Here is a 21,420-nt window from a genome sequence, read left to right on the forward strand (position 1 = left end):
GAGTGGTGAGAATAAGTGAGCCTGGGAAGGAGACTTGTGTGAGGAAGTACCAGGAGAGACTGAGTACGGAATGGAAAAAGGTGAGAACAAAGGAGGTAAGGGGAGTGGGGGAGGAATGGGATGTATTTAGGGAAGCAGTGATGGCTTGCGCAAAAGATGCTTGTGGCATGAGAAGCATGGGAGGTGGGTTGATTAGAAAGGGTAGTGAGTGGTGGGATGAAGAAGGAAGATTATTAGTGAAAGAGAAGAGAGAGGCATTTGGACGATTTTTGCAGGGAAAAAACGCAAATGAGTGGGAGATGTATAAAAGAAAGAGACAGGAGGTCAAGAGAAAGGTGCAAGAGGTGAGAAAGAGAGCAAATGAGAGTTGGGGTGAGAGAGTATCATTAGATTTTAGGGAGAATAAAAAGATGTTTTGGAAGGAGGTAAATAAAGTGTGTAAGACAAGGGAGCAAATGGGAACTTCAGTGAAGGGGGCTAATGGGGAGGTGATACCAAGTAGTGGTGATGTGAGAAGGAGATGGAGTGAGTATTTTGAATGTTTGTTGAATGTGTTTGATGATAGAATGGCAGATATAGGGTGTTTTGGTCGAGGTGGTGTGCAAAGTGAGAGGGTTAGGGAAAATGATTTGGTAAACAGAGAAGAGGTAGTAAAAGCATTACGGAAGATGAAAGCCGGCAAGGCAGCAGGTTTGGATGGTATTGCAGTGGAATTTATTAAAAAAGGGGGTGACTGTATTGTTGACTGGTTGGTAAGGTTATTTAATGTATGTATGATTCATGGTGAGGTGCCTGAGGATTGGCGGAATGCTTGCATAGTGCCATTGTACAAAGGCAAAGGGGATAAGAGTGAGTGCTCAAATCACAAAGGTATAAGTTTGTTGAGTATTCCCGGTAAATTATATGGGAGGGTATTGATTGAGAGGGTGAAGGCATGTACAGAGCATCAGACTGGGGAAGAGCAGTGTGGTTTCAGAAGTGGTAGAGGATTTGTGGATCAGGTGTTTGCTTTGAAGAATGTATGTGAGAAATACTTAGAAAAGCAAATGGATTTGTGTGTAGCATTTATGGATCTGGAGAAGGCATATGATAGAGTTGATAGAGATGCTCTGTGGAAAGTATTAAGAATATATGGTGTGGGAGGCAAGTTGTTAGAAGCAGTGAAAAGTTTTTATCGAGGATGTAAAGCATGTGTACATGTAGGAAGAGGGGAAAGTGATTGGTTCTCAGTGAATGTTGGTTTGCGGCAGGGGTGTGTGATGTCTCCATGGTTGTTTAATTTGTTTATGGATGGGGTTGTTAGGGAGGTGAATGCAAGAGTTTTGGAAAGAGGGGCAAGTATGCAGTCTGTTGTGGATGAGAGAGCTTGGGAAGTGAGTCAGTTGTTGTTCGCTAATGATACAGCATTGGTGGCTGATTCATGTGAGAAACTGCAGAAGCTGGTGACTGAGTTTGGTAAAGTGTGTGAAAGAAGAAAGTTAAGAGTAAATGTGAATAAGAGCAAGGCTAATTATTAGGTACAGTAGGGTTGAGGGTCAAGTCAATTGGGAGGTAAGTATGAATGGAGAAAACTGGAGGAAGTAAAGTGTTTTAGATATCTGGGAGTGGGTCTGGCAGCGGATGGAACAGGAAGTGAATCATAGGGTGGGGGAGGGGGCAAAAATTCTGGGAGCCTTGAAGAATGTTTGGAAGTCGAGAACATAATCTCGGAAAGCAAAAATGGCTATGTTTGAAGGAAAAGTGGTTCCAACAATGTTGTATGGCTATGGATAGAGTTGTGTGTAGGAGGGTGGATGTGCTGGAAATGAGATGTTTGAGGACAATATGTGGTGTGAGGTGGTTTGATCAAGTAAGTAATGTAAGGGTAAGAGAGATGTGTGGAAATAAAAAGAGCATGGTTGAGAGAGCAGAAGAGGGTGTTTTGAAATGGTTTGGTCATATGGAGAGAATGAGTGAGGAAAGATTGACCAAGAGGATATATGTGTCAGAGGTGGAGGGAACGAGGAGAAGTGGGAGACCAAATTGGAGGTGGAAAGATGGAGTGAAAAAGATTTTGAGTGATCAGGGCCTGAAGATGCAGGAGGGTGAAAGGCGTGCAAGGAATAGAGTGAATTGGAACGATGTGGTATACCGGGGTCGACGTGCTGTCAATGGATTGAACCAGGGCGTGTGAAGCATCTGGGGTAAACCATGGAGAGTTCTGTGGGGCCTGGGTGTGGAAAGGGAGCTGTGGTTTCGGTGCATTATTACATGACAGCTAGAGACTGAGTGTGAACAAATGGGGCCTTTGTTGTCTGTTCCTAGCGCTACCTCGCACACATGAGGGGGTAGGGGGTTGTTATTCCATGTGTGGCGAGGTGGCGATGGGAATAAATAAAGGCAGAAAGTATGAATTATGTACATGTGTATACATGTATATGTCTGTGTGTGTATATATATGTGTACATTTGAGATGTATAGGTATGTATATTTGCGTGTGTGGATGTGTATGTATATACAGGTGTATGTGGGTGGGTTGGGCCATTCTTGCATCTGTTTCCTTGCGCTACCTCCCTAATATGGGAGACAGCGACAAAGCAAAATAATAATAAAAAAATATATTTCAATGTATACATACATACACATACACAGACATATACATATACACATGTACATATTCATACTTGCTGCCTTCATCCATTCCCATCGCCACCCTGCCACACATGAAATAGCATACCCCCAGCTCCAGTGAGGTAGAGCCAGGAAAAGACAAAAAGGTCACATTCATTCACACTCAGTCTCTAGCTGTCATGTATAATGCACCGAAACAACAGCTCCCTTTCCACATCCAGGCCCCACAGACCTCTCCATGGTTTACCCCAGACACTTCACATGTCCTAGTTCAATCCGCTAACAGCAAATCGTCCACAGTATACCACATCGTTCCACTTCACTCTATTCCTTTCACACCATTCACCCTCCTGTATGTTCAGGCCCCGATTGCTCAAAATTTTTTTTACTCCATCCTTCCACCTCCAATTTGGTCTCCTGCTTCTCCTTGTTCCCTCCACCTCTGACACATATATTCTCTTTGTCAATCTTTCCTCACTCATTCTCTCCATGCGTCCAAACCCTTTCAACACAGTCTCTTCTGCTCTCTCAACCACACTCTTTTTGTTATACACATCTCTCTTACCCTTTCATTACTTACTCGATCAAACCACCTCACACCACATATTGTCCTCAAACATTTCATATCCAACACACCCAGTTTCCTCCATACAACCCTATCTACAGCCCATGCCTCACAACCATATAACATTGTTGGAATTACTATTCCTATTCCTTCAAACATACCCATTTTTGCTCTCCAATATAACGTTCTCTCCTTTCACACATTCTTCATTGCTCCCAGAACCTTCGCCCCCTTCCCGACCCTGTGACTCACTTCTGCTTCCATGGTTCCATCCGTTGCTAAGTCCACTCCAAAGATATCTAAAACACTTCACTTCCTCCAATTTTTCTCCATTCTAATTTACATCCCAATTAACTTGTCCCTTATCCCCACTGAACCTAGTAACCTTGCTATTATTCACATTTACTCTTAACTTTCTCCTTTCACACACTTTTCTAAACTCAGTCACCAACTTCTGCAATTTCTCACCTGAATCAGCCACCAGAGCTGTATCATGATGCCTGAAAAACTGACCAAAGTAATTAAAACCCATAATTTACAATCAGCAATCCTTCCTCTGGCAAATTTAACCTCAAAAACTCATCCACTGAAAGTATCCTATCACTTGAATGGCTCTTCTCTTCCAGTTAAATCTTCAATAGTAACTACCATGAATCATTTGCCTTCTCTAAGCTATAATTCTAGTACTGAAAAACCAAAGACTCATTTTACTTCCATAATAAGAAAAGAGAAATCCTCTCCATATACATGGGACCTTAAACCCACCTGAAGGGTCTATCTGTTGGACAGGGGAATGATCTACAGAATCGTGGGTCTTCATCCTCTCCTCCTGGGCAGGCAGATTTCCCATCACAAAGGTCCATCAAATCTAGACACAGTGTACTACTCTGACATCGTGCAATCTTGTTCTCAGGACATGGATCTGAAGAAACAGAGAAATCTCATCTTTTTAAGAATTTTCCATAACTGTGCACACCTATGTGATTACACATATTCTTATGATAACATTTGCTCATACAGAGAGAGAAAGTTTCATATTCACCGAACCACAGGTCTCAATCTCATTTTCTGATTGCACAGTCACCCGAACTTCTCTCTATGATTACAATTTGTGCAATATTGGAAGGGAATATTACATTTATGATGCCCAATCTTTTAAATTTGCTTTTGTGTCAAGCAATCTTTTAAACTTACCTATACTGTCTGCATCTATTCTTTCTTTTCCTAGCTTGTCCCATATGCCTACAACTTTACTGTTACAGTGTTATTTCTTCAGATATCTCTAACTTTCCCTTGAATGCGTTTTCTGTTATCTCCTCTCATCAACCTGGTATTGCCAATCCTAAAGATATATTCAAAGTTTACCACATCAAATCTATTCAGGTAGTACAAGAAAATGATGTCTCACCAGGATGAGTTATATACCATTTCCTTAGAAAATTGTCCTAGTTAATCACAATAAACTTATGGAGATATCTTTATAGAATATTTGTATCCCACACATATAGTGTAACTTCGATACCATAACAGCTAAAATGAAAAGATTAACCACATACAACTCATATTTAAGAATGAAGCTGCTAGGAATTTATGCACTGTAATAAGTGAAACTAGTGGACAACAGCAGAGCCTATGATAATATATGAAGGCACAACCTCAAGGAAGGCAAGTAATCCCACAGTTTGGAGATATGAGTGTGAAGAGGCCAACATGGAGCAATAAGCATCTTAATCACAGTGGTAAAATCTCCTATGAAAAGCTAACATTAAAAACAAAAATTAATGAAATCACGTATCAAAGATTCAAAAGTAAAAATTACAAACCTTACATTATCAAAACAAATTGGCTTCTAAACTGGCGACCACCAATGTAGTGATGCCAGGCTCGTAAGCACTACTAATGTAAATTCATCATTGAAAAAATCACATGTACAAGGAAAAGTAAAGGCTGCATTAGTAATTATTGCTCATTCACATACTTCTTATTTGTTTATATGCCTTAGATGCATACACTTTCAATTATTCAACTGTGTTAAATGTCCATAATTTGTTATATTAGGTCTGGAAGTGGGGGATCAAGAACAAAATCCCCCTTTTACTATGGAAACCTACCTTCAGTTTGGATGATTTTGCTTTACACTACTTTTTCACGAAATGCATCCTCTGTCAATATGAATGAGGACCGTATGTACCATGAGTATAATACTATCGAACAATGTCACATATAAATACATTCCTTTCTAATTCACAATGGATCAGAAGCCCCTGCAGAAGAGGTCCTGAGGTCATATGACAAAAATCACATCTCTGTAACTTACTTGACCAACACCTGTCCTCATCAGCACCGTTCATACATTGAACTAGTCCATCGCAAATACTAGAAGTAGGTGTACACTGATTTGTGACATCACCACACCAGTACTGATCTGACAAACTACAACATCCTGCAAAGCAAAAAAGAAAAAGAAAAACTGTACAGTATAATGACATTCAGAAACTAAAAGGAAAGTATATAAATGAAAGATATATGATAATTTGAAAGTCTCATCACAGGTGGAAGTACTAAGTAGTTAAGTGGAAATAGCAGGTTGGAACATTAGGATGACACATTAGGTGGAGATTGTTAGTGGGGAAAATTAGGTAAGAACCTCTGAAAACACTGCACTAGAGTTGCCCTCTGCCAGTGGCCTGTTAAGGATGAGGCACAAAAGGCTAAGAAGCTGCACTGGATCTCACCAGTTATGGAGACACTTTTGCCATGGCCACCCCCCTAAGGGAGTTCCTGAGGGTAATGGGCATCAGAGACACTCATAGGTATATAGGTAGATCAGAGTTATTCAATGGCAGGAATTCTCCCTTGCTCCCTCCACCTGTGAAACACAGATTTTCTTAAAATGTAATCTTTTACTCATTCTCTTCATATGCCTCTAAATAACACATACCACACCACCTATATCCAAGGGAATGAAATATCCTATGCTGGAATTACTTTCTGCAAAGCTGAAATATCGAACCACAAAGAATATCAAGTAATTCAGAAATATTACAGAATCTTCTAAAAGATATTGTATAATAAAAAATAACATCAAAATGCATGTCGATCAATCAAAACTAAAAGAAGAAAACTCTTTATAAGTAAACCTACTGGCAAAACTGTAAACACTTAATCTGACTATGAGAGACAATTCAAGGGTTAGCCCATGTAAGAATGTGCTCAGAGTGTCTCAAAGGCTGAAACTCCAAATACTATTAAGATCAAAGTCACTGTGGTAACATTTTGAAAATAAACATTTGTTCTATTTCCTAACTCTTCTAAAGGAGGCCTTTTCAAACAAAATTTAAGTTCCCTCTGTATTAATATGACAAGACCTAAGTGAAGATACATTTCATGATTGCTTATCATCTATAATGATCTAAAATATGTGACTCACCTGTTTGTCTAGAGTTGACATTACATTGCAGAAGCTGACACCGCCCATCAATACAGTCAAAACCAGCACCACGACACATGTGGCCCGCAGTACATTCACTGCCAGCACCAACACACAGACCAGGGATATCATCCACCTGTGGCATACACCCGACAAGTTCTGTAGAGTACAGAAGGAAACTACTTTGTAGATTTCTGTGATGCTAGTTTGAAAAATATGAAAATACTTTCCTCCAGCATGAGAGAATAATCATCATTTCACTGATAAGTACAACTACACCAGCACTTTTCATAAACATATCAATTATGGCACATTGACAGTACTAATGATATTTATGAAAATATGCCTTTATTTTTCAAGGGAAATTTGTTGCCTTTTTGTGATCATTGTTTCTACTTCTACTGAGCATAAAAGAAAGGTTACTGTCATGAGGCTGGAAACTGGTGATCTGAAGCTTTCATCTCTACACAAAATCAGTGTAAGTATATTCATGAAAAGAAGCACTCCCTCATCCAAAAGAAGCATAAAAACCTCACTCTTCTTCCACTGACAGCTTTTTCAAAATTTTTACCAGATATATCCCTAACAACTTCTGTCGATCTTTTCCTTTTCTTCTGCATACTAGCGATATTATAGCTATATCACTTGCCATCAAAGCTTCAAATTTTGTTCTCTGCTTTTCCCCTAATATCAGATGGATGGCTCCATCATCCAATCACTTCCTGCATTCCTTTACTCATCTGTTCACCTTTCTACTGCATATAAACTGCACACCTTATTAAACCTATTCCCTTCCAAACATTAGTCCCACAAAGTTGAAAGCTGACTCAAATAGTCATAGCTATATCCTAATATATATTCCTCAATCATGGCTATAAGCAAAATATTGGAATATTTCAATCAGAAAACTGGAAAGTAAAAGTGAAATATCTTCACAATGCAACTATTTGAATACTTTGTCCAATTATTCAGTTATGTTGGATTTTATACTTATCAAAAATCTAGTACAAAAGTTTTAACAACCTTACCTTCAGTTATATATTTCATGTACATGACAATGGTAGGCCAGATATCAAGGGGAATTCGCCAGTGGTAAGGCTGCCCATCTCCACGTTTTGAAGCCATTTCCATTACACTCTCCAAGGGTTCAGGTGTTACTTCTAATATAAAGATCTTCACATCAATTTTCTTTAACTTATGTGCTTCAATTATATCTGCTCCTTCTGTCCCCAGGGAGCCAAAGATAGGTAGGACTGAGGAGCACAAAGAGACAATGTGTTGTAGATCCATTTCCCAAAATCTTTCCATAATATAATTTTTTTTTGATGATTGCTGTTTCCCACGTCAGCTAGGTAGCACCAGGAAACTGATGAAGACACATCCACTCACATACACACACACACACACACATGATAATATAAATAGATATATTAATATTATATATATATATATATAAATATATTAATATATATAATATATAAATAATGTATAAATATAAATATAATAAAATATATATATATATATATATATATATATATATATATATATATATATATAACATTTATGCACATACTTGCATATATACATGTGTAATGTTCTCATGCATTGCACATGACAGCTCATGTGGATGTGAGAGGATGTGGCCTTTTTCGTATGTTTCCTGGTGGACCCTCCCTGAAGCAGAGGGTGGCAATGCTGTTTCCTGTTGGGCAAAGGGTGCCAGGAATGGATGAAGGCGAGCAAGAATGATTATGTGCATGCGTATATATGTATATGTATACACACTACATATATGTATATATGTGTGTACATGAGTGGATGGGCCATTCTTCGTCTGTTTCCTGGTGCTACCTTGCTGATGCTGGAAACAGCGATCAAGTATGATAATAGTAATATACATATATACACATATACATATTCATACTTGCTTGCATTCATCCATTCTTGGCACTACACCACCCTACAGAAAACAGCACCACCACCCCATGCTTCAGCAAGGTAGCACCAGGAAAACAGACAAGAAAGGCCACATTCATTCATACTCAGTCTCTAGCTGTCATGTGTAATGCACAGAAACCACAGCTCCCTATCCACATCCAGGCCCCACCAACCTTTCCATGGTTTACCCCAGACATTTCACATGTACTGGTTCAGTCAATTGACAGCACGTCGATCCCGGTATACCAAATCGTTCTAAATCCCTATTCCTTGTACGCCTCTCACCCTCACCCTCCTGTATGGTCAAGCCCAGATCACACAAAATCTGTTTCACTACATCCTTCCACCTCCAATTTGTTCTCCTGCTTCTCCTTGTTCCCTCCCTCTGTCAAGCTTTCCTCACTCATTCTTTCCCTATGTCCAAATAATTTCAACACACTTAATTCTGCTCTGCATCATAAAATTTATTAAGTGGACGAGAAAGGGAACTGAATACAAATTTCATCAACAATAAAGCAGTCCAATTTGTATAAACCTTAACTAATACAAATGTTACAATTCTTTATGTATTCAATAACAGAAGATTCAATGATATTTCTCATGGTACAGAGGTTAAGAGTTAATAACTGAAATGGCTTTACTCCAGTCAATACTATGATCATAATTCTTAACATGATTAACCAGCTATATTATATGATTCTGTAGTTTCTTTTATGTCTTATTTAAGATCTTTTAGTTCATATTTCATCATCTTTATTTCCTATTAATCTATATTTTTTCTAGTTGTATGTACATGTAACACAATCATGAAACACTTGGGAATGTACAATACCAATATATAGTATAACAATAAAATATTTTTACTTACATAGCACTTTACAGTTGGCCTTGGATTTCATAAACCTCTTAAACACCTCCTTTAGGACTGGTTGAATGCGGGTTGTCCACTTCTTATGAGACAGATCACTGAATGCATCTCGCAGAGCACAGTGATGTATTCCACTTCCAAAAGGTAATTTGGTGCTAGTATAGTCTGAGTATGTCATCACACTTACTCTTGTTGATTCTGAAATACTAGAAAAAGAGAGCATTAATTCTTTCAAGTGACAACCATACTTCAAAAAATCTAATTAACTAAATCTCCTTAATGGTGAGATCCTAATCTTTAATCAAAAAGTTTTATGCACAACATAGTTTGATACACGAACTGCTCGGCATAAAGGGAACAACAACATTTCAAACAAAGAAACATGCAGTGGTCCGGACACTAACTGCTACTAATCACAGACGTCACAATGAGCAGAACTAGTCAGTCACTGATGCTGATCAATGCGCAACAACAAAATATCAAACAGAATATGCTGGGCTCAATTCATATCTGACAGTAAAATCCTCTCTCCTGACTGGGCCTCTTCCCATTTTAAAGACCAAATATGGTGTTTCAGAAAGGTCTGAAGGATTAAGCCATCTATTTTCTTTTTTGAACTTTGCTTGGGATGATGGCTACTTCTCCACATATGATGGTTGTCTTTGTGCAAAGCACAAAGTTACTTTGGGTACTGATTTGAATTGTGCTGGTGTCAGTGGCTACTTTATTGTGTATCTCATTCTAATCCTGTAAGCAGTAGTGCAAAAGGATTACAAAATTCAACAATGCTCTTTGTTACATCCCAGTGGGCAGAAGATTATCACATAACTTAATACAAATTTGGTACATTACATATGTTGACAGTCATTCATACAGTAAGTTTATCATCTAGCCACAAAAAGTGGATAAAATCTGAGAATTCTGTTTACCTTGTTAAAAACAATAATGTACTGCGTTACTTCTTGTGGGGGTTGTTTAGACCTATCCCTAAAGGGCTTTATTTTCTTAAAAGTTTTAGACAAAGCGCATGTGTACAAAATTGGGTATGAAAGCAAAAATCCTTTCCTTATCAACGAATCTCTCTTCTTATCTGGAGTTTGATCTCACTTGCTTTGAATCCATGCAAACTAGGGCTACAAAGTAGTATAGAGCATAAAAACACTTCTCTTGGGAGTACTATGTCCTTCATTGCATGGACACATTAGAATTTTGACAATTAGCTCTTCATATGTATTCAGCACTCTGGTCCCTCCCTTTGCATTTTCCAAAGTATTTGTTCCTTAATAAACTGTCTATACCTACAAAATAAATGAAACAAATTCTGATTTTCTATCATATTTTCACAATGTTTCATTTCTAAATTTTCTGTCCTTTAATCCTTATTTTCCTATACTCATTTCTTGTCCTTTTTAAGTGGAAATTGTCTGATCTTTTTCTATATTGCCAGGCCAAGAAACATGAGTAACACTGCTCATGCAAGGGTTGGAAGAGGTGAGATGAGGAATGTGTACTATAATGCTAAGCAGCATAGGTGAGACTGGGTGTCCTGAGGTGCTGGTGAAGGGGGCAGAAGGTAAGAGCAGGCAAGATTCCTATTTGAAAGGCATCTTTGCATGGCTCCAGTTCACAAGACATTGTGAGACAAGGGACCCAGATGAAATATGTATTGTGACTGGTCTTACTGTGGAGCCATACGAGGGAGGAGTCACAGCATAAGTCCTATATTGTGCAAGAATGAGGGAGCTGCTGAAGTTTGGCGCTTGTGAAGAGAGTGAATTGACTTAATCAAGTTTCCATGGCTGAACTGGCACTGGAAACATTATGGCAAAGGCAAAGTCCCACTGCATTCCTACTGGTGGAAGAGGTAATAAAAAAGGAAAAGTCCCATGGAGTTCTGCCAGGGAAGGATGAGTAGCCAGAGTCCCACATGAGGGAATGTTTTTAACTGCAGATGTGTAGGCATAGTGCCTTACAACTGAGTTGACAAGCTCAGGCTGCTTGTTTTGGCTATTTGAGGAGAACTTGGTTAACACCATGCCTTTCAGATATACATATAGATTTACATGGGAATCTGTTAATTTGGCTTTCAAACAATAATGAGGAATAAATTCTATGAGCAATCTTACACATTTTTATAAAAATCCAATAGTTTACGGCATTATGAATATATGCATGAACACATGGTTTTGTTCCATTTTTTAACTTTAAACGTGAGCTCAGAATCATTAAAATAAGAAATATCAAATCAAATTAAAATTCAATACAATTTACCAAAGGCAGTGGCCATAAACTAGACTTTGGGCGTTATGAACAAGAGTAACAGTATATGTCCCCAATAAATGAGTGGGAGCATAAAAAAAACCATGAAACAGGAACTATTTACTTACATGCTATCAGCAATTGTGTGTATCAAGTTGGCTTGGGCTTGAAGCGTCTCAGCAGGGGCATCAGTAGATGCATGTAGTAAGAAGAGGGTATCACACTTACACTCCCCCTCAGCCAATACATCACTTAATGAAGTGGCAATGTCACCTATAAGGGAAAAGAGAATATTATCATCATACTATTCTGGTCCCCCTTTGTGAAAGTGGTCTTGGGTCTATAACCCCATGAACCCCAATCCACGGGCTTCAGCAACTTAAGAGGCTAAATAGCAGGGACAGGACATACTCTGAAAGATGATGGGGATTTTTCTGCTATGTGAGTATGTGGACAAAATTTGATTTTACTATTTTCTGTATTAAGTAATGATAATACAGCACAACAAAGAAAGATAAAATAGGGTAGTGACAAATTTCTATTTGAACCTACAGGACTACATGAGGCATTCAGAGACAAACACAGAAAGGTCTGTGGGGCTTGGCTGTGGATTCAGGGTTCTGGTTACAGTGCATTATATATGACAGCTAAAGAGTATGAATGTGAGTAAATGAGGCCATTCTTAATCTGTTCCTGAGCTACCTTGCTATGCACAAAAAGGTGATCAAGAATGGAAAAATTACATAAATAAATACATAAATATTTTTTTTCGTACATATTCACCACTTATCGTATTAGTGAGGCAGCATTCCAGAACAGAAGACTGAGCCTTAGTGAGAAAACTCAAGTAATGCTCCTGAATATTATTTTCACAAAATAATTTTTTCCACTTACTTAAAATTTCATCAGTGGTTGGTTGCTCAATATTTGCTGGTTCCAAAGAATCACTTTTTTCTGAAAAGAAAAAAAGAATGCTGGATATTCACCTCATTTCATTCCTAGGTAGTAATGCAACAATGACTACCTAAACAATGATTAATCTGAATATAGAATTCATACTAAATAAAACTATATCACTTAATCCTCAAAATAACAATAACTGATGGTACTACCTAGTGTTATTACAGAACCACTAATCTATTTTTGAATTCATGACAAAAGTTACTTCTTATACTGGTTATCATCAGCATTCCATGATGGTAAATTTCTCTCATGAGCAAGGCTGAGAAATAGATGACCTAATGAAATGGGATGAGGGTGGTGTACAACAACATAGCTTGTGGAAAATTTTGATGGAAAATCACACAAGTGGAAAGCAGGTACAATACAAACATGATGATGAGAGGCAGCACATAAGATACAAAGATAATGCAGGACAGTGAACTAGAAATGAAGAATCCAACTATGCTATAAAATGAAGTGTGATAACTTTCTTTTCCTCACTGACAAGATTTTTCTCTTTGGCCAAAAGTGTATCCAATAATTTGTTGATATGCCTTTCCTACAGATGAATTTTTGTTGTTGTTCCAATACTGATGACTCTGGAATTCCTCCATTTTCTGAAGCATCTCTTACCAATCCTATGCCCATTCTTAAATCATTCTTTTTTCATATAGTTCAAAAAGCAGTTCTACCTTTAAACAAAGGGAAGGCAAAGGGATGTGATGGTAATCCCACCTCAAATTGTATATGAAAGTGCTTAAAGCTTTTCACCTACATTTAGTAGTCTGATCTTTTGTGTAAAAACAAGACTTTCCTTTATCTTTGAAGTATGCATTGTTACAGTACATTCTAAGAATGATTACTATTCTAACCCTTCCAGTAAATGAACTACTGATATTTGAGTCTCCTCTCAACTGTCATTTGCTTACACATCCTGAATCTCAGTCTTTTCTTTGGTCATATGTGAGTTTCACAGGGCAAGATACCCTGGTGATATCCTTTCTTATGATAATAATGTTTGATTATTCTCTATAGTAATAAAAAAAATCAAAGTATTTTCAACATGTTGAGCACAATAATTCCAGGTCACTTTTTCATATAACCAGTTCTTTGCAACTGTTTATTACAACTCACCTACAAAAACTCTAATGGAATGAGAATGGACTCCTGCCTCGTTGGATGCTTCGCAAACATATGTGCCAGCATGTTGCTTCTCAACAGGATGGAGGGCCAGGAAGACTCGGCGGTACCCTCGGTAGGCATAACCAAGGGAACCAGTAACCAAATGATTATCCTAAGGAAAAATAAAGAGATATAGTTATGCAAAATCAAATAAAGAATTTTCTTGCATGCTACTGTGAAATGTTTTACCACTAGTTTCAACTATGTCACACTCCCAGCTACGCTGCTTATGGATTTGTTTGACCCTTCCATCTATAAGTGCATCAACATGACTAAGTTGGTGATGCATGTTATCATCTTAGGCCAACAATACAAATCAAGACTCTATAAAAAAGAAACAAAAAAGTACCGTGAAGGTTAACCTTAAATGAAAAGTAGATGATGATACTTTAGTTAAAAGATCATGATTGACTTTCTGACAAAGTACTTGAAAAGTTCATAAGAAGAAGTCTTCTCAAACCAAGAACTTGGTATGTCACATTACTATGAAGAAACAATATGGAAACTGCATCAAACACATCAAAAAAAAAAAAAGGAGCAGGGGTGTGCAGAGGTTTACAGACTTTAAAAATCATTATTATCCATTCTGCCAACTGAATAGTTTAAAAAAATGAGCTCCAATTCTATCTCTTAAGAGTTAAACTCCATCAAGGTAGCTGACAGGCTGAAACCAATTAATGCTGTTAACTGAGGAGGAACTTAACACATGGTACTGGATGATCACTCCCTAAAGGTCCAACATTCCATTCATGGTCTGTCTATGAGTTAAAAAGGTGGAACTCAAATAAACTGCACTCAGATAATTTGAATTTTCCAGTACGCTTCAAGTTCTTGAGTTACGGATACATTCTACTGCATTCCAATGTAGAATCTTAAAATGGTATGAATTACTTGTAACCAAGTGATCCTTGAGGCAGTAAAATATTCAGATACTAAAGTGCAGCATGCAATAATACTAGCTATGACAATGTATCAAATAATTGAAAATACTGCAAATAAATATTCAATACCATACAGAAACAGCTCTATTGTTAAAGTTTTGTAAACTTTATTCATTCAAAACCATTTGAACTATGAATGAAGTCCACCTAAATACATAATAAAGTTTGCTGCATTAGGAACTGTATAATATTTGCTTTATTAATCTCTTGATAAATTATCAATTTAGAATCAGTCTATCATAATTCTTATGAATGACTTGAGCATTGCCAACTGTACCTAGATGCAAAAATAATCTGCATTGGCATCTTTCATTAAGTTCACCCATATTCTCGTGTGAAAATCCTCATTTAGGAGAGGAGGTTCAGCACGAGCACCACCAGGAGTCTCTGTAGTAGAAAAAGGCTGGAAGGTGCACATGCATGTTGCAGACTGGGTTAAGAATTACAATAACTGCATGTATCTTCATACCATGGTACTGAAATCTATCAACCTTTTGGAGGATGAGAAGTATGTACACTGGGGAGTGACTACTTTAAATACAATAAACAAATATTCATTGTTTTAGAATTGTAACATTTTCAACTGATAATTTGCCTGAAGGTTTACCAGCATGTGTTAGACCTTCTTGCAGGCAATTAAAATCAATTTCTTTAATAACAACCTACTAGTGGATGTTAGAGCACTTTCCCTTTTCACAGATGTGATATTCCACATGAGTACTTTCATAGCACTATCATTTTGTATCATATCATCTGTCACAGTTTATTTTGTCAATGTGTGATGCAGTCAGCAAGAAATCTATCCTCAAGTTTTCAAGAAGTTACAATGCTTTTTGCCACCCAATGTTATAACAATTGCTGACATCAATGAACAGAGATTCAGATTTGCTTAATAACATTAAAATGGAGGGTTAACTTACCTTCAGCCATCGGTAGGATATAGGATCATCCCCAACATCTAAAACGCATTCCAACGAATTTCCTACTTGGCCCTCTGTCATCCATAACTCGCTCTGTGGGGAACTCAGGCGAGGTGGCACTGGAATATATATAGCCCTAATATACAAAAAGTGGCTATGGCTGGTCCTCATGCAATGAGAAACCTTTAGATAATGCCTTAAAATAATGAAAATGACAGAAGCTTGAATAAATTTCTTAAATAATGATGAAATGTCAATGAATTTTCCATTTAAACAATAAAAAAATACAACAAACATCAGAGAACAAAAGAGCAAATTCCTATATAAATAACATTTCAAAAAATCTTATTGCCTTCTAACATATATACTTTTCAGAGTTACATAAGAGCTCAAAGCATAATGGTGGGGTCTGTTTCCAAATTTCCTCACCCAATTCTCTTTATATTCTTGAAAACTTTGACCACACTAACAACAAAGTCTTCAACAATAATAATAAAAAAAATATATTTTCAATAAAAAAAAATAAACAGCAACACATTTATGGTTCTTGATGTTCTGCGAGTTGACAGCAATGTATAAACCTCGCAAAAAAGAAAATTAGAACTCCAACTAACATAATGCTGCCCAGGTGTTACAGGGTACTACCAGCAGGACCAAGAGGGCACAGGCACCTAGCCTTGCCCCCACACTGCCCGCCATCCCGCTCACAGCCACACCAGTTGGGATGGAAACTCCTGGTGTTACAGTCCTTGGCTAGCACCACCTGCAAGAGAGAGAGAGAAAAAAATAGAAGTTTGTATTCAGTTTTAAGTGTTAATTTTAGAGAGCCTGTGCTAGTGGTACTACAGCACAGTCCACTGTCAAATGATCAGCATAAGGCACTGTATATGTCAAGGCCTCTCAGATCTAAGGCAGAGAGGCCAAATGAAAGTACTATACTGGAAAAACTCTGACTGGAAGATGGCTTATCATAAGCATAATGTGAACTAATTCTTCCACCAGTCCAACTGAAAAGACAACCAGATCTGACTAATCATAATGGACATAATTCATTTAAGCAGGGGTATAGATGAGGAGGTATTTAATGAATAAAAACCATAGAAAAGTCCCCAGTGATCAAGAACACGTGACACCATATGCCAAAAACACCGAAAATACTTATTACGAAGGTTACCCACAAACAAGAAGTAAAGAAAAAGAAAAAAAATATGCATTGTTGAACATACAGTGATCTATAACACATTACAGCAAACTGACACAACCATCAGCACCAACCACCTCTCTACCCACTAGCTAGGACCCATCTTCCTTACCACCTTTTCCTCCCAATAACCATCACTTTTCCACGACAGCTCTCACACGCCCCTTATCTACCACCTGCCACATCACAACCACAACCATCACCAATACCAACTACCCAGGCACGACCAACATAACAGCTCTTTCTTACCATCGACCAACAGAACAATTCTTCATTACCATCTCCAAAACCACCATCACTTTCTAATCGCCGTTACCAACATCTACTTTAACTGCAGCTTCTATCAGCACCAGGTGAACACCACGATAACTTTTCAAACCAATACCTCAACTACTCCCATTACCTTTCTAATAACTGAATTACTATCATCCTACCGAAACACATCCATCATTAACCACCACCCACTCTCAAACCATCACACCACGACCGTGGACCATCATCAATTCCCCAACCACAATCATACCCCTGCCAATACGTCTTTAATAGTAACTGCTGAAGCTACACCCTCCCTACCACAACGACCATTACTATCCCTACCATACACTTTGGTCGAGGCACCATAATCTAATCTCTCCTTTTAGCATTATCTCAGCCGCTATCAGTCCACAGATGAAGCGCCATAACGGCGCTGATAACAACGCGTCCCCTACAACCAACCTAAGATACACCTGACGTTGATTTTAGGGGCTTGTCTCTACCTCCGCAGCTGGGTCCCGCTTCCTCTACCATGATATATGATCATGGCTGAGGCTCGCACGCCTATCTACCTAATGTAGTCTTACCGATAATGTACAGCCAGTAAATAATCTACCAAATTCTTCATTTTTTTTTCTTTCGCTTCCTGGTCCGTAATGTCTTTCCTACTTGCACATACACCACTGGACAGTTTCGGGGCCATGATGTTTCCAAGAATCTTTCTTGAGCTTCTCACGGCCCTTCCCTTTCACATGAAATTCTAAAATTACCTCTGTCTATCGCAGTCATGGATGGGGGGGACCATTTTGCACCCTAGGAAGTGTCAAATCTTTGATTTGATTAGGTCTGTCAACTGGTGATTACCTTGAAAAATAACAGGTCACTGTATCGACAACACTAATTGGCTGAAGAAAATATTTCGACAAAATTGATTGACTGTGGGTAACTATGTTCATAAAAGCCACTGGTTAATCAACTAGATGAAACTATCTGTACCGGTAACACTGATTTACCTGAAGGCAACAGTAAATATGACTTTACTGGATGCTCGTAACAGCATTAACTGCAATGACTACTGGTTGACCCCATTTACACATAACCTCAAGCTGGTTTTGGAACCTGTCTCTACCCTAACCTTCCTTAGGACTGGCTTTACCAGTTTCTCACACACGGATATTTCTGTGTATCGCTGATACTTCATTAAAAGATATATATATATATGTCTGGATGACCAGAACTTCACCAATGGATTTGTACGGACCATTACTTCCTTTCATACAGTAGTAATGATGTGGAAGACTCTCGGATCACCAAACCACAACTGTGCAAAATCACCAACTTCACCAGGATGTACAGTGGACTAGATGTTGGTTAATATACATAGGGTATCGTGTGTGGAGCAACTCGACGGTACACGTCATTGGCGAGCTTCACCCGATAGCCAAGTGACACATCAGAACAAGAGATCCCGTGTCGAGCAAACCCCTCACTTCCTCTCGCTGGAGCAACTTACTCTCTGCATATTTCATTCATCTCATATAACGCATCGAAACAACAGTGTGTGGTGAGTCAATAAGAGAACAAAAGGAAAGTTTTCACTACATAGGAGGTGAGTGAATCGTATGTTCCATCACGGATATACTTATCAGTATGTGAAGTACAAGCTTGGACAGAGAGAGCCAGCCAGACAGACAGACAGACAGAGACAAACTTGAAGCTCAAGCGCCACCGAATAAACCTTGAAGACTAAGAAAGAACCAGACAGAAAACCTCGGAGATCAAGCGCCAGACATATAACATGGGTGGAGGTGTCAGGAGCCAGCATCTAGAAAATACAGTCAAGAGTAGTGGCCTTGTTCGTGTGTGTGTTGCAGCGCTCAAGCCGGAGGTCTGGTGGGCAGTGTGTTCCATGTTTGTGTTACTGTCTCGATCTTGGATACGCCAGGGCGGCGGCAGAGAGGCGTCACCACACACACACACACACACTCTCGCCCTTAGGGAGGAATAAGGGTGAGGCAAGAAGGGAGGAACTAATACCGCCTCAAAGCAAACAGGGTGTAAATCCTCCTCCCCTTCGCCCGCGCCAACAAGCATCCATCGACTCGATTTCCCCCTGTGTTTATTCTCATTTCCCTCAGGGAGAAGAAGACGCGGCCATGTACGACGAGAGAGAAATAACACGCAGACTGCCTCTCTTGGACAGCTTGAAGTGCTTGTACTGCACAAAAGGTTTTGCTGGGCGAGGTTTTTGCTTGTTTGTCTGGCCCATGACCCGGCGGCAGAGCCATACTGAGCAGTTGGTGTGTTAGTTGCCTCAAAACTGCCCCAATTTTGTTTCAGACAACAAGAGAGTTATCGTACAGATAACAAGAGAGTTATCCTAGCTCCATGCCTCGATATTTGAGAAGAAAACCTAATCACCGACCCACGCGATGGTTTAGCGACAAATACATTCCCAACTTTAAATTTTTTTGCGGTAGAAATCGTAAATGATCCTCGACTAGCCACTGTCAGCGAGACTTATCACCCAGCAAGTGAAGTGGAGAAGCAGGTGGATAGAGATGAGAGATGGGAACCAGGTGTTGGGGGGGCGGTGTGTGTAGCTAGGATAAGTCGCTGTCTCACGCCGGCCTAAAAAAAAATGTTGTGTGGCCAAAGTTATATGTATATATATACTTGACGGCCCAGAGTAACAGCTGGACACGCTAGATATATCACCAACTTAGGTCATACCACGGTCGGTTGTGGAGATGTGAATCGGCAGTCAAAGATCAAGATGCTTGGGGAAATGTGCAGAAAGGCAATATGGAGTTTACAGTAACTTCTCTTACGAAAGAGGAAGACATATTTTCTTTCTATTGATCTCCATTTCAATCTTTTTCTTTCCACTTATCAACACTTTCCATCTAAGACATACTCAGAATGCGTTGGTCTAAGGTGAAGCGAATCTAAGTTTATCGAGGCTATATGGAAAACGCATTTGCCATAGGTGTAATGAACAAGATTTGTCGGAATTTTCCTCTTTAAAGAACATGATGAAAGTGAATGATAGTGCGGAGGGGAACAATCAGAGTTTCTAGTTATTAAATGTCTAACCACGGAGTAAGAGGGATTGTTGTACTGAATTTGACTACATCATCCCCGCTTCACCTGGTTTAGTCCACTGACAGCACGTCGCTCCCCCATATACCACATGGGTCCAGTTTGTTCTATCCCACTCGCCTATTTCGCCTACCTGAATGTTAAAAGGCCCCGATATCCTACAGTATCCTTTAGTCTATCCTTCCATCACCTCACCGTCTCCTTACAGGCCAATACATCTGCATATCCCAGTATCAATGTGTGTGTGTGTGTGTTGGGGAGGGAGGTAAATAAACACAAGCGATGCAAGAGGGAAGGTAACAAGAGACCCAGGGTGAGTAAGTGAGGCAAGGAGGGACACAGGGAGAGAACACAGGACATGTTGTGGCACGGTGAGGGCACAAGGCTTACAATCAACACATCAGATGTAACCGGAGTGCAACTTCCACGGTGTGCACTGGCCCCGCAGGTGGGTCCTGTTGTCCCGACAGACGCTCGTTAAATCCAACTCTACCTTGATCTCAAGCGCTTCTCTGACTCGTTAACTCGTTAGAGTTAGGACCTCACTAATTCTGTAATATCTCAAAGTATATTTTTCAGCCGGATGGATGCCTAAGTCTATTAAAAGGTTCATTACTATTGTTACCCTTATTATTATTATAGAAATAAAGACTAAACAAAGTTGAAGAGACGAGGCCCCACGAGTGTAGAACTCTCTTACTATAATGTACATAAGAGGTAATTACACAAGGGTAATTACTTACTGAGACGATATGGAAAATTCTCCGACAGGTTAAAGACACCAAACGAAGCTACTGTTGTTAAACACTGTCGTAACAACAACAAAAAACTGCTTCCTCTGTTCGATTTAAGCACATCAAATAAAAAAAATCAAGATCACGAATATGCCAAGCGACTAATCATGGTCATTTCTAACCCATTGGCAAACGTTCACAGTGTCTACATTTCAACTTCCAACCCGGATATAAACTATAACACTTTACATTGCTTCCAGTGTACACGTATTTCTGTTTTCTATCTTAGAGCCCCATGTCCATGCCTCTCCCAAACGTGAGGACACAGTGAGTGAGAATTCTCACAGTGGGGACGAAGTACAGGATGGGAGACGAATGACTCAACAGACTGAGAAAACAAGAGTCTTTCTGTTTCTCGTCTATTTCCTGTTGTCCACACATTCATGGACGAAACAGTACTTCACTGTTTCCCA

At 39.0% G+C, this 21,420-nt stretch overlaps 1 protein-coding gene across 4 annotated transcripts in view; it reads right to left on the reverse strand.

Moving 5' to 3' along the window:
- LOC139763092 (uncharacterized) overlaps positions 1–21,420 on the reverse strand; it is a 204,360-nt gene that overhangs the window by 26,919 nt on the left and 156,021 nt on the right. For all 4 annotated transcript variants that reach the window (XM_071688720.1, XM_071688724.1, XM_071688723.1 and 1 more), the window contains exons 3-12: positions 16,270–16,418; positions 15,656–15,774; positions 13,747–13,906; positions 12,565–12,624; positions 11,799–11,943; positions 9,412–9,617; positions 7,634–7,858; positions 6,606–6,764; positions 5,493–5,618; positions 3,941–4,097 (exon numbers count right to left, since the gene is read on the reverse strand). In XM_071688720.1, coding sequence (XP_071544821.1) covers positions 3,941–4,097; positions 5,493–5,618; positions 6,606–6,764; positions 7,634–7,858; positions 9,412–9,617; positions 11,799–11,943; positions 12,565–12,624; positions 13,747–13,906; positions 15,656–15,774; positions 16,270–16,354 — 1,442 coding nt within the window. In that variant the 5' untranslated portion in view covers positions 16,355–16,418. The remainder of the gene's footprint in view (positions 1–3,940; positions 4,098–5,492; positions 5,619–6,605; positions 6,765–7,633; positions 7,859–9,411; positions 9,618–11,798; positions 11,944–12,564; positions 12,625–13,746; positions 13,907–15,655; positions 15,775–16,269; positions 16,419–21,420) is intronic.

This window comes from Panulirus ornatus, chromosome 46, assembly GCF_036320965.1.
Source record: "Panulirus ornatus isolate Po-2019 chromosome 46, ASM3632096v1, whole genome shotgun sequence".
In the NCBI taxonomy this organism is placed as follows: Eukaryota; Metazoa; Arthropoda; class Malacostraca; order Decapoda; family Palinuridae; genus Panulirus; species Panulirus ornatus.